The sequence below is a fragment of the Cetorhinus maximus genome, chromosome 25 (assembly GCF_964194155.1).
Source record: "Cetorhinus maximus chromosome 25, sCetMax3.hap1.1, whole genome shotgun sequence".
Lineage (NCBI taxonomy): Eukaryota > Metazoa > Chordata > Chondrichthyes > Lamniformes > Cetorhinidae > Cetorhinus > Cetorhinus maximus.
Genome location: NC_135903.1, coordinates 28,165,377 through 28,179,303, shown reverse-complemented (window position 1 = coordinate 28,179,303; position 13,927 = coordinate 28,165,377). Strand labels below are relative to the sequence as shown.

General features: G+C 42.9%; 1 protein-coding gene across 1 annotated transcript in view; it reads right to left on the bottom strand.

Annotated features, from left to right (window-relative positions):
* The window catches only part of LOC144667682 (galactoside alpha-(1,2)-fucosyltransferase 2-like), a 36,958-nt gene extending 23,686 nt beyond the window's left edge, over positions 1-13,272 (bottom strand). Inside the window, exons 1-2 of the mRNA XM_078529136.1 lie at positions 13,057-13,272; positions 12,356-12,507 (exon numbers count right to left, since the gene is read on the bottom strand). Coding sequence (XP_078385262.1) covers positions 12,356-12,507; positions 13,057-13,272 — 368 coding nt within the window. The remainder of the gene's footprint in view (positions 1-12,355; positions 12,508-13,056) is intronic.
* Positions 13,273-13,927: the final 655 nt, after the last annotated feature.

The window sequence follows — 13,927 nt, the reverse complement described above, 5'->3', positions numbered from 1 at the left end:
CATCTCACTCACCATCTGTTTTTTTGTTTGGGAGCTCCCTTTGTCCCTATTTAAATCTGGAAAGAAGGTTTCTATAAGCCATACTTCAGGCAAATCTTAGATTTCAGTTCTGATTTCAGTTTTGGCTTCTTTTTGACATGGCACTACATGGCTCCGAGGCTCAATCTCCCAGTAATGCCAGCTCTTCCCTACCAAGTGCTACTGGACTGTGACCCTCTCAGATGTGCCGACCCTCTCTCTCCCAGGCATTACAAGACTCTTTCACAAATGCTACCGAGTACTCTGATGTTCCAACCAAGGCCTGCAACGATTATTCGATTTTGCCTCGATTTTGCTTCAAGGCTGCAGGCCATCAGTTCCACCCCCCAGACATGAGTTCAAGCTCAGGCAATTCATTTCCTCTCAGTCAGCTATATGCAGGTACCCAGCCCATCCCATACGCAAATACAATTTCAATCCAAACACCCTAGGTTCTCTCTGGTATGCATGTTACAGAAAATTTCTTCAGACTATTTCCCAACTGATCAGGATACTGTTCTTGCAATTGCCCAATGTTTCAATAAAATTCGGACATAGAAACAAATAGATTTCTAAATTATCACTGACTGTGTAAAATTAATACCAGTGTATATGTAAGAGATGTGTTAGATACAAGCCTGAGTTCTTACAACACATACCCTCTTCATCAGTCTTCACTGTTTTGTTAGATATAAAGAAGAAAAAATGGTGCCAAGCAATAGATTTGAAAACGGTTAGGTAAAACAAGAGTTATTGCCCTTTGATGGCATTTTTAGAGCTTAAATTTTTACAAAAACAAGGCGCATTGAGTAAATATTAAAGTTGATTACACGATACTCATATCTCTGCTAATCTTACCTTTGCTGCGTACGGTAATTCTTTGGAAGAATAATTATTCACGGAAAGTAGTAATATCCTTGTACCTGTTTGACGTTGAAGGCAGCAAGAATTGACTGAAATTTGTGGTTGTGTAGCCTTTATGAGTGTACAATATATGATGTATCCTCTCTTACAGCCTGAGGTGAAATGAATATCAGGAAATTTGAGTGTGGTTAATGATTTACAATGGGAGTTTATAAACCGGTTGGGACAGGGCATCTGGCACTCAGGATTTACATGAAAAAAAAATCTTTCTCCAGTTCAGGTGATGTAGTTTTAGTGTCCTTCAAGCTCTTAGGCAACATTAGTAATAAAAATATAAAACGCTGGAAAAACTCAGCAGGTCTGACAGCATCTGTGGAAAGAGAAACAGAGTTAACGTTTCAAATCTGTATGACCCTTCTTCAAAGCCCAGCCAACATTGACGCTTTTCACATATTTTGCAATTTGATGGCTGTAAAAATCTTAAGCAACACTATAAAGGAAAATGTTGGGCATCTTGACGCTGTCACTTCAGGGTTGGTTCAGATTGTCATTCTTCAAGGGCTGGTCGAGCAAGTATTGATGTAAAGAATTTTGCAAGCAGTGTCCCATTGTAGTTGAGTTTTCCAAACTGGAAGGTGAGAGATGCAATGGAGGTGAGCTTACACCAGGGGCAGACTTCCCATCATTGCTCATGCAGACCTCATAATAGACAGGCACACCTGCATGGAAGTATCGGAAGTCACTGATGCTTTGAGAAAAATTCATTGGACAGCAAGAGCAGGAAGCAAAACACTTGTATTTACACAGCACATTTCACAATTTCAGGACGTCCCAAAGAACCTTACAGCCCATGAAATACTTAAAAAGTGTAGTTGCTGTTGTAATGTTGAGAGACATGGCAGCCAACGTACCCATAGTAAAGTCCCACAAACAGCTATCAGATCCACAATCAGATAATCTATTTTAATCATGTTGACTCAGGAATAAATATTGGCCATAGTACCCATAGTAAAGTCCCACAAACAGCTATCAGATCCACAATCAGATAATCTATTTTAATCATGTTGACTCAGGAATAAATATTGGCCAAGACACCAGGAGAACTTTCCAGCTCTAATTCAAATAGAGCCTTGGGAATGGAACTGAGAGGGGAGGCAGGATCTCCATTTAATCTCTCATCTGGAATACAGCATTGACAGTGCAGCGATCTCTCACTACTAGATTGGCCATTTCAGTCCATCAGGCATGACCCAGGACACAGAAAATATAATATACAATTCAGTACTTACATGCCTCAGTTGATTTACTCACCAAATGTCTGTCCAACATCTTGAGAATAAAGGTTCTCTGTTTCTATTGTTGGTCCATTCCAAATATTCATGAGCCTCTGTCTCAGGTATAAGCTTACCACACACTTGCATCCCTCCTTTCATCTTCTTCATCAAATTGCTAGTAATTTCAAGTGTGGAGTAATACTAATTACAATATCCATTCCTTGCAGATATCAACATGTATCTGGTTTCTGCTTTCACCTTGCCTCTTCTGAACTTTAGCTCAAGTTCTCTCATTGATGTTCTCAGGGCCAAGGTAAACACTTTCTCAAGGTTCAACTAGTAAATACTGTTAATGACCTGGAGTAAAACTTTCAGCCCCTTGATTAGGTCATGCTTTATCTGGATTTTAATTCTATTTATCCGTCTTGGCTCTGTAACCTTCAATGCTCTTGCCTAACAAAAATCTATGTATTTCAGTATTGAAGTTTCAATTGACTTAGTCTCAAAAGCTTTTCGGTGAAGGAGAATCCCAGTTTTTCACTCCCCTTTGTATGAAGCAGAACTTTCTAAAATCACCCCTGAATGGTATAGCTCTGATTTTAAGGTTAAGACACCATTGTTCTGGACTTTCCCACCAGGGGAAATCATTTCTCAATCTGCACTTTCAAATTCTTCAAATTGCTTTAAACACCTCAATCATATCACCCCTTAGTTTTCTAATATTCTAGGGAATGCAAACCTTGTCTATGCATGTTGGCCTCTTAATTTATCCATTTAGCTCAGTATCACCCTGGCGTCTCTGTGCTCTAAGGCCAATATATCCTCCCTGCGATCCAGTACCCAGAACAAAATGCATTACTCCAGATGGGGCATCATCAGAGCTCCGTACAGTTGCAACATAACTTCCATCCCATTTGTACCCTAGCTCGCTTGAAATAAGGTCAGCATTCCATTAGACTTTTAATTAACTTTGTACCTGTCCAGTACTTTTTAGTGGAAAATCTCTTCATTCGTCCACAGTCAATAAATTCTCATCATTTAGAAAATACTCTGATCCATCTTTATTTGGTCCAAAGCATATGACCATAATTTTCCACATTGAACTATAGCTGCCACAATTTTGCCCGCTCACTTAATCTCAATATTGCTTTGAAGCTTTCTGCTCTGTCTGCACTATTTATTGTTTCACCTAACTTAGCGTTAACTTATCCTTAACTTGAATATATGGCTCTCTATTTTTCTACCAAGTCATATATAAATATAATGAGAAGCTACTACTCTTAGCACATCACTGGTCACATCTTGTCAACTTGAATGAAGACCCATTATTCCTCCCATTTCCTACATTGCACCTCTGGTATATTATGACGTGAAAAGTTGTTTCTAATTTCATGGTAATTTTGAGACTGCGTCCCTTTGTTCCAGATTCCCTCAGCAGAGGAAATAATTTCTCTATCTGCCTAATGATTTCTTTTATCATTTTAAACATGTTGACGAGGCCACTGTTCAATTTTCTAAACTCATGCGAACACAAATGAAATTTGGTAACAAGCAAATAATTAAAATAAAAATACAACTGGCTAGTATGAGAAATTGGGTTAATAAGTGGCAGGTGGAATTCAATGTCAGAGTGAGGTAATTCATTTTGTTTAAAGAAAACGCCAAAGGTATTGTGAACAGTACGAGGTTCAGTGTGATGGAAGGACAAAGGAATTTGTAATGGTAATGCCCTCAGGTTGGTTGATAAGGCTGCAAAAACTAATATCATTCTGGGCTTCGTCTCAAAAAGGTATAGAATATAAATGCCAAGAGGTAATGGCCTATATAAAACCTCACTTAAAGTATTGTGTGCAGTATTGAGCTTCATGCTGTTGAGGTTTTAGAGAGGGTACAACGCAGATATACTTGGATGCTGCCTGGTCTGAAGATTAGCAAATATGGCAAAAAGGCTGAGTTGTTTTTTGTAGCTGGATATGCAGATTACAGGGGGGAGAATAGAAATCTTTAAAATAGACACAAGATTAAATAAGAAATTTAGAACAGGAGTTAGGGGAAACTCTTTCACTGAGCAGGAAGTTTGTGGGATAAAAGCAAAAAACTGCGGATGCTGGAAATCCAAAACAAAAACAAAAATACTTGGAAAAACTCAGCAGGTCTGACAGTATCTGCGGAGAGGAACACAGCTAACGTTTCGAGTCCGTATGACTCTTCAACAGGACTAAGGAAAAATAGAAAAGAGGTGAAATATAAGCTGGTTTAAGTGGGGGTGGTGGGGGGTGGCACAACCCCCTTAAACCAGTTTATATTTCACCTCTTTTCTATTTTTCCTTAGTTCTGTTGAAGAGTCATACGGACTCGAAACGTTAACTGTGTTCCTCTCCGCAGATGCTGTCAGACCTGCTGAGTTTTTCCAGGTAATTTTTGTTTAGGAAGTTTGTGGGATTCAATTCCATTATTAGTGGTTGAGGCACAAAGTCAGCATTAATGATTAAATTGGAAAGGTGAGTGAAGGTTGAAGGGATCAGGTGAGAAATATTTCCTTGTTTGGAGGGCAAATGTCAACAAGGACTGATTGGGCCAAATGGCCTGTTTCCATGTTGAAATTTCTATATGTTGACCCTGAAGTGGAAATTTCGTGGGTATAGTTCAACCTATTGAAAATCTGTGATTCAGTATTCATGTATACCACGAAGCAGGCAAGCAGTAGTTTTAAGGTATAAGTGAAAATTTAGAAAGGGTGTTTTTTTTTTAACAACTAAGGCAAGGGTTAGGAAAAAGAAGTTTGAGGAGGAAATATGCTCCCCTGATACAGGGAGAGCATGGGTTCGATGGAAGAAATGACCAAAGCAGCAAAGTGTGACATGGGAAGGTCCTGCTGATTTTAATTGCAGAACTGCAAAGATTTGTAGGGCCGTCTCCGATCTAGCAGTCGGCCAAATAGAGATTTAGCTGAGAAAATAATGACAAATTTCTCTGTGGCTGTGATAAAAACCCCGCCTGCTTCCTTCCATTTCCAACAAAACAATCAAAAAGTGGTTACAATTTCTGGTGTGCATGCAATTGTAAAGAACAAGCCAAATAGCGGAAGCTTTAATTGAATATTCTTAATAATTTGAAGAGAATCATTAATTATAAGTTTTGGGAACTTGATTTATTAGTCATTTTATTAGTATGAAGCAAAGAATTGCCATATTTATTTTGCTGTAATGAAAGGCCACATACCTCAAATGTTTCTCTCTACAAATGCTGCCAGAATGACTGAGCATTTCCAGCATTTTCATTTTTTATTCCATTTTCTCTGAGCTTGCAATCAGGAGGAAAGAGGAATGGGCAAAGAATTCTGAAAACGTTTAGCAGGCAAGGCTGCACCTGTGGGTCAAAAGAGAGTTGTTGGGATGAGACGCGCAGATTTATGGACTTTACCAGGGCAGGAAACGTGACTTGCGGGGTAACGTAATTAGGTGCGATGGGAAATTTTGATTTCCCGACAGTGGGTTGAGATGCAATGATAAAGTCAGCAGCATGTTTGTGGCGTGTCGAAAATTATGCCGGCCTGTGGACCTGTGCTTGTGATACATTTGCATGTGATACATTGTCGTTAACATGAAAAAGTTTTCAATAAGTTAATTCCTACCCTTAGGATAAAGTCAGCGGCACACAAGAATCTCATGGCACCGGGTTCACGATTGATTCAAGGTGCTGTCACCATTTGGCTTTGTGCAGTTGTGACTAAGGTAAGCAAGTTTCCATGTTGATCTCTGTGACCACAGCACAGTGCGTGTTGACAGGTTGGTGTTCGGATGCAGGGAGTTGCAGTGGATGGAAGGGCCTAGAGCCCTGGGTATGGTGGTCCTGCAAGGGGATGAAGGTGGCTGGGTCAAAAATGGATGAAGGGCCTAAAGGGCGGGGTTAGTGCTAGCAATGGTGGGTCCTGAGGGTCAGATTGAGGGTGCTGTGTGGTGGAGGGGACATCCGTAGTCAAAGTGGGAAGGTGTAGTCAGCATCGGGGCTGGTGTAGGGTCAGGGTCAGGTACTAGAAGGTCTCATGGGGTGGGTCACGGGAGCGAACAAAAGCGTGGAGGAGGACAACGTGCGGGTTCAGGGTCAGCGTTGGCATTGGGTATGATCACGGGTATAAGCACAGGGGGAGTGATGGCATGTGCAGTGAAATGGCAATAGGATCCAAGATAACAGGGGAAGGCAGGTTCAAGGGTATTAGGGGAGAGGTTATGTTGGGTTGGTCAAGGCTGATGGGGGTAAGCATGAGGGTGACAGGGGGAGGGTAGAAAGTATAGGGTTGTCTTTCCAATGTAACACATTATCTGTAGCTCACTGAGGATGCAAGTTTTGTTGCCAGGATTGCAGATTGAAATGGGAGGAGAGTCGTTTTGGATGGGTTGAGTTCATGTTGCACACAATTGGCTGACTGCAGGGACTCCCTAATAATTAGTTAAATGGATGAGAACCACGGATGAGCATGCTCTCACATGTATGTCTGCCCTCTTCAAACAGTGTAATTACTATGCTATGGTATGGCTGGAGGTGTTTGCCAGGCTGACCCAATCCTTAAGGGAAACTTGGCCAAGCTATCCGCAACAGTTTTGCAATTTGCATTTATTGCGAGAAGGCTTGTGACTGAATTCAGAAGTAATGAGTCCGCTAACACCCTTAGAGATTTAAAAAAATTAATTAAAACATTTATTAACTAAAGAAAAGGCTAAAACACATACACAAGATTACAGTTACACAGTTACTTAATATTATAACAATTTCTAGAATTCCTAATTAACCAGACTCCCGATTACACACCCCCTTTAAGGCAACAGTCCCAAATAGATTTTAATTTTTTAGAGACAACCCAGCAAGGTTACTACAAGCACCCACTCTACAATGGAATTCCAAAGGCTTTTAACCCAACTTTGGTTACTGGAACAGCAGACTTCTGCAAAGTGACTAGAGGCTTTTCCCAAGCCTGTTTCACATGGTATACCTATCAGATCTCACACGGCCACCCCCCACACAGCCTTCCATCTTTCTTTAAATATATTTATTCCTCTTTAATCTGTAAATCCCCCTTTCCTCCATGTCTTTAGAATTTACCTTTTCCCAAATTATAAAACTCTTTAATGCTGTCATTATGGTCAGCACTGTTTGGAAAAATCAATGTAATACACTGCCTTATTTATCTTGTTAGTTGTAAACATCCTACCTTCCCTTGGAAAACCAAACACCTCTCCACTTATCTTAACAATAACCCACAATAATATTATGAAAAATATGATCATATCATGACACTGCCATAACCACGGTTCTTATTCACCCGATATTTCCACAACTTCAGGAGCAGGAGAAGAGAATGTGGAGAAAGAGATCTCTTGCTGCCCAACAAGATGCCGCAAGATCAACAGCAGGCAACACCAGCGGGGGAGGCTGGTCCAGATGCAAACATCCAGGGAAGGCATCAGCAAAGACAGACGTTGGCATGTCAATGTATCCAGAGGACAAGAGCAAAATACCTCCAAATGTTAGAGTGGCAATGCCAGAGACGCCTGAAGATGTCCCAGGAATTGGTCAATGAGATATGTTGGATTGCTTATCAAGGCATGTAGCCACATGGATCTGGTTGGAACCCCATGCCAGTGGTCCTCAAGGTTAAAACTGCCCTCCTCAGGTGAGGATTTATAAGAGTATGAAGAAGAGCCCATAAATCCAAACGGGTCTTTCATGAATGCCAAGGCCGTGGAGAGACGTGCAAGGTATGCCAGAGACAACCTGATCTACACAAGGTTTGCACAACAATGACACTTCTGCATGACCATCAGGCATGATCATTGCCTGATCTTCATTGCCTTCCTGGGGTGTAGACCTAACCCTGCCATCCTCCCTTGCCAAATTAACTCTAAATCAGCCTCCTCTACTATGTAGAATAGAATGGGGAGCAGAGCTTTGTCACATATGTGTTGGTATCAAGGACATCTGAGGGGTAACAGCATGCCTTGCCCAATTGTTCTGATCCAGCACCATTATTCAGTTGCTTTGAATGCATCTGCATCTGCCTCATTTATTGCCTTTGGGAGTTAAGCAGGCCAATATCCTCTAGAGTGCATAGATAGGGGTGCCATCAATGCTGGCATTTAAACCCATGTTCCATAGAATGATTATCACAGAAGTAATAATTCATATGAACATCCAATAAAGAATGCATGAAAATGCAACACATCTCATTCAGAAATAATGTGTCCCTTTCTCTTCTCCAGCCATCACATTGTGAAAAACATGGGGCATTCCATGACCATGCTATGACTGGCCCCAACAATTCTCAATAATTACAATCAATTACAGTAAAACAAATTATATTGTGCTTTTTTATCAATTCAACATAAAATGGTAAAATAACCCCTGCCACCTTAATGCTCACACTTTCAATTTTTGTTTTCTTCAACTACATCTGGGTGGAGTGCTGACATTAGCAGCTGAGGTAGAGGCAGTCTGCCTTGTGTCATGCCCCCTTGCCTTGGATGACCATGGCGGGCACCCTCTCAAGCTGTGGGACCTTGAGGGCTCCATACTACTGGTGTCCTCCTGGACTGGTGCAGTGGTATCCCCCCTCGGCTTTGCCTGCTGGAGCTGTTGGGGTCAGTAGTGGAGAGGACAAGGAAATGCTGGTAACCCTGGCTGTGTCCTGAGACAAAAGCCTTGGGGCAGCTGGCACACAGGGCTTCTCCCTCATCTGGGTGTACATTGGCAAGTCTCTGAGGGGAAGAGGCTCATGGAGGGAGGTCCGGGGCCTCGGCTCCCTCTTGCCTAGCCACCGCTGCACTGAGCCTATTGGTTCAACCAGGTGAGGAGGGGGTGAACTGGCTCCCCTTTATTTAGCAACCTCGCTTGGTCACAACAAAAGTTTTTCAAATTCCTTGTCCCTGTAGATGCCTTTTCCAATCCAATTGTATTTACTTTTTAATTAGCAGCCAATCAAATCAAGTTTTCTTGATTCAAAGGAAGAGCAAGTTCATGAGCTTCTAAACCGAGAAAAAATAATAAAAGACATGACAACGACAACAACACACACAGATATCAGAGGTAGGAAAATTTAGAATCTAAATAAAAGTTAAAAGAATATACAATTAAGTTATTTGCTTGTCCTTGAGGAGTAGATTGTTAAATGTTGCAGCTGTTTGAAGTTAGCTGGTTGCCTTTAAAATTCTGGAGTTGAATTGAAGTCCAGGTAATTGCATTTTGCTGGAGACAATTTCCTTTCATTTAATTCTGTTATCGGTCTCCCAGAAATCAATGGGTTTCTCCTGAGGTTCTTTCCAATGAACAGTCACTTTCCCTTGGGTTGGATTTTTATACAGTAGAGATAGGGCTTTTCTTAATTTAAGAGAGAGAGAGAGAGAGATTCCTTACTGCTCCCTTCATCAATTTTTCAAGATGACTTCAACACGTCTGGCTTGGCAAAACCTGTTCTTAAAAACAAAAACAAAAATACCTGGAAAAACTCAGCAGGTCTGGCAGCATCTGTGGAGAGGAACACAGTTAACGTTTCGAGTCCGAATGACCCTTCAACAGAACTAAGTAAAAATAGAAGAGAGGTGAAATATAAACTGGTTTAAGGGGGGCTGGGACAAGTAGAGCTGGATAGAGGGCCAGTGATAGGTGGAGATAACCAAAAGATGTCACAGACAAAAGGACAAAGCGGTGTTGAAGGTGGTGATATTATCTAAGGAATGTGCTAATTAAGGGTAGAAAGCAGGACGAGCAAGGTACAGATAGCCCTAGTGGGGGTGGGGTGGGGTGAAGGAATCAAAAAAGGCTAAAAGGTAGAGATAAAACAATGGATGGAAATACATTTAAAAATAATGGAAGTAGGTGGGAAAAGAAAAATCTATATAAATTATTGGAAAAAAAGGGGGGGGTGGAGGAATCGGAAAGGGGGTGGGGATGGAGGAGAGAGTTCATGATCTAAAATTGTTGAACTCAATATTCAGTCCGGAAGGCTGTAAAGTACCTAGTCGGAAGATGAGGTGCTGTTCCTCCAGTTTGCGTTGAGCTTCACTGGAACATTGCAGCAGGCCAAGGACGGACATGTGGGCATGAGAGCAGGGTGGAGAGTTGAAATGGCAAGTGACAGGGAGGTCTGGGTAATGCTTGCGGACAGAGCGAAGGTGTTCCGCAAAGCGGTCACCCAGTCTGCGTTTGGTCTCTCCAATGTGGAGGAGGCCGCATTGGGAGCAGCGAATGCAGTAGACTAAATTGAGGGAAGTGCAAGTGAAATGCTGCTTCACTTGAAAGGAATGTTTGGGCCCTTGGACGGTGAGGAGAGGGGAAGTAAAGGGGCAGATGTTGCACCTTCTGCGGTTGCATGGGAAGGTGCCGTGGGAGGGGGTTGAGGTGTAGGGGGTGATGGAGGAGTGGACCAGGGTGTCCCGGAGGGAACTATCCCTGCGGAATGCCACCGGGGGGGTGAAGGGAAGATGTGTTTGGTGGTGGCATCATGCTGGAGTTGGCGGAAATGGCGGAGGATGATTCTTTGAATGCGGAGGCTGGTGGGGTGATAAGTGAGGACAAGGGGATCCTATCATGTTTCTGGGAGGGAGAACAAGGTGTGAGGGCGGATGCCTCCTGTTTATATTCCCAAAACTGCATTTTATTAACCTGTCTTGCAGTCATTGTTGTAGAACAACTAATCACATTTTGATCTTTCATCTCAGAAACTTCTGACGCATTTCATGATAACAGAAACCAACAGGAGATAACATTATTTTATCTTTTATAACAACAGGTGGTGTTTGAGTGTCTGTTGGGTGTAGCTGGCTGGTTAATATTTCCCAATGCGGTTTCCTCTACATTGGAGAGACCAAACGCAGACTGGGTGACCGCTTTGCAGAACACCATCGCAAGCATGACCCAGACCTCCCTGTCGCTTGCTATTTCAACACTCCACCCTGCTCTCTTGCCCACATGTCTGTCCTTGGCTTGCTGCATTGTTTCAATGAAGCTCAATGCAAACTGGAGGAACAGCACCTCCTCTTCCGACTAGGCACTTTACAGCCTTCCGGACTGAATATTGAGTTCAACAACTTTAGATCTTGAACTCCCTCCTCCATCCCCACCCCCTTTCCGTTTCTTCCCCCTCCCTTTTGTTTTTTCCAATAATTTATGTAGATTTTTCTTTTCCTACCTATTTCCATTATTTTTAAATGTATTCCACCCATGGTTTATTTCACCCCACCCCCACTAGAGCTACCTTGCTTGTCCTGCTCTCCATTCTTAATTAGCACATTCTTTTAGATAATATCACCACCTTTAACACCTCTTTGTTCTTTTGTCTGTTACATCTTTTGGTTATCTCCTCCTATCACTGCTTGCTTGTCCCAACAACCCTCCCCCACTTCTCTCCCCATCCCCCTTAAACCAGCTTATATTTCACCCCTTTCCTATTTCTCCTTAGTTCTGTTGAAGGGTCATGAGGACTTGAAACGTCAACTTTGCTCTTCTCCGCTGATGCTGCCAGACTTGCTGAGTTTTTCCAGGTATTTCTGTTTTTGTTTTGGATTTCCAGCATCCGCAGTTTTTTGTTTTTAACATTTCCCATTGTCTTTACTATTGATTAAAATTTAGCACTTTGCATTTTTAATCTCTTTCTTAGCTAGCGTGTTGGGTTTTGATGTCTGTAGGTTGCCTTTGAAATGTCTTTCTTTTCACGCTTCCTTTCAGAGGGGGTTCTTGTTGTCTTTCTCACCTTCACCTTGGAAGGTGGCCTTGCAGTCTAAAGCAGTTTGCTCTCATTTTTTAAATACTGAATTTCCAGTCAGTTGAAAGTTTAAAAAAAAATCATTTTCAAAAAAATGCAGGTCAGAGCGTACCTGGATCAAATGTTTGACCTGGCTCTCTCCATAGTGGTTGCCATCCTCTCCATGGATGAAGCCATGGACTCAAATGCCTGCGACATGGTAGAACCCATGACGTGCTGGACTTCTCTGAAATCCGTGCACAGCTGTGCGTTATTGCTGACGCCTCTGCCATGTTGTTCTCTACCCTCTGCTGCAGGTCCGGCTGGCTTCTTGAGGCCGTGACCAGAGGCCTGTCACCAGCATGGGGCTCAGCAGGGGCCAGATCCCCAGAAGATCTCTGACTGTCTGGGGACCCAGCTGTCACATCCTCCCTCAGCTGCAGGGATGTGTCTGTGGTATTCTTACCAGATTGAGCCCCCGAATCTACACAAGAACCCTCCATGGGCCATGTGGATGTAACTGTGCTGCCAGAGGTGCAAGATGATGAGGATGCATCCTTTGGGCATTGGCTGCTTGGCCTTGTCTTGGCCATGGCCTGGTCCTTGGATGGTGATGACCTGTAGTGGAGAACAAAAAGGACCAGATTAAGAATCACCACAGTTTGAAAGCTTCACATTTCATTGCATCCATCCGTTGGGCCCATTTGCCACAAGAAGGGTGATTGCCTCATCCTCCTTATACTCCTGGTCGGTGCAGCCTCGCCATCTGCCACCAATCGTGCTCCCTCCTTGTCAGCGATCTCCATCACCTCCTCCTCAGCAGCCGTGAGGAGCCTCAGGTCTAGGACTCCTCCTCCCATGCATTTACTCTCGCAAGAATTGTGGATCTGCTTGTCCTGCATGACAAAGTGCAGAGCTAATGACATGTCAAGTGACACCTCACTCCCTTACCTACATGCATTCCCGTCATACCTGCTGGCCTGTCATTCAAACATTGCCTCCAAGCACACACAAAAGGCAAACTTCCAGATGCTTTGGTCTCAATTGCCATGTGGCACTAAGGCAGTTTGCACATCCACTCTTCTGGTATAACTGCCCACTTGGCACATATACATCATTAATGACTACATGAGAGACTCCTGTTGAAGATGCGATACTGGCACTTACCCTTGCAGATCGGAGCAGGTCGTTGACCCATTTCCTGCACTGGACCCAGGTTTGGCAGATGACCCCATGGTTGCTCACTTCCTCTGCCACCTGTGCCCAAGCTGCCTTGGTCTGGCAGGAGGGCCTATACATACCATCTTCATACCTTTCCCTTATGGCCTGAAGGAGAACATACAGGGAGGCATCGCTGAACTGTCTGCTGCGGTGGTCAGGCATTTCTGCGAAGATATGCTATTATCAACCAATGGCGGAGCTTCCTGGCAGTGATATACAGCCTCTGTGTTTGAATAGGAAGCTCTTTAATAGGCTTCCAGCAGATGTTGCATTGCCAGCTGACCAATGAAAAGTTTCCCCCACTGCTAAAGCACACATGTTTTGTACGCATGCCGCTGACACTTAGAATTTTAATTATAAGTTCTGTTTACAATGTTGGGATTGACACACTGTTGAAAAAATCCAGGCCAACGTTTCAGGACAGTCAGCCTTCATCAGGGTTATGTCAGAGTGGAATCAGTCAACAGATTGAGCACTTAGAAATTAACTGAGCTGATGTTAATTAAAACAAAGAAGAGAGGAAAAAAAGAAGCAGAAGTTAAAATTATACAAATGTACAAAAACCATTGTGTCTTACATAAGTGTGTGTGTTTCCCTGAAATTAAGAGAAGTGAGCTTTAGGGCAGCGAGTCCAGGTACAAGCCCCAATATTGAAGGGAAATCGCCCAAGAGCAGAGGGTTCAAGGGCAACAGATAACAATTTTACAGAAACAGGTCCATTACTCTGATGTCTCAGAGGGGTACCACAATCATTCCAGAGGAAGACAAGGTAACAAGCTCAGTGCTACCAACTTGTAATGGGGAGGTTGTATAAGTC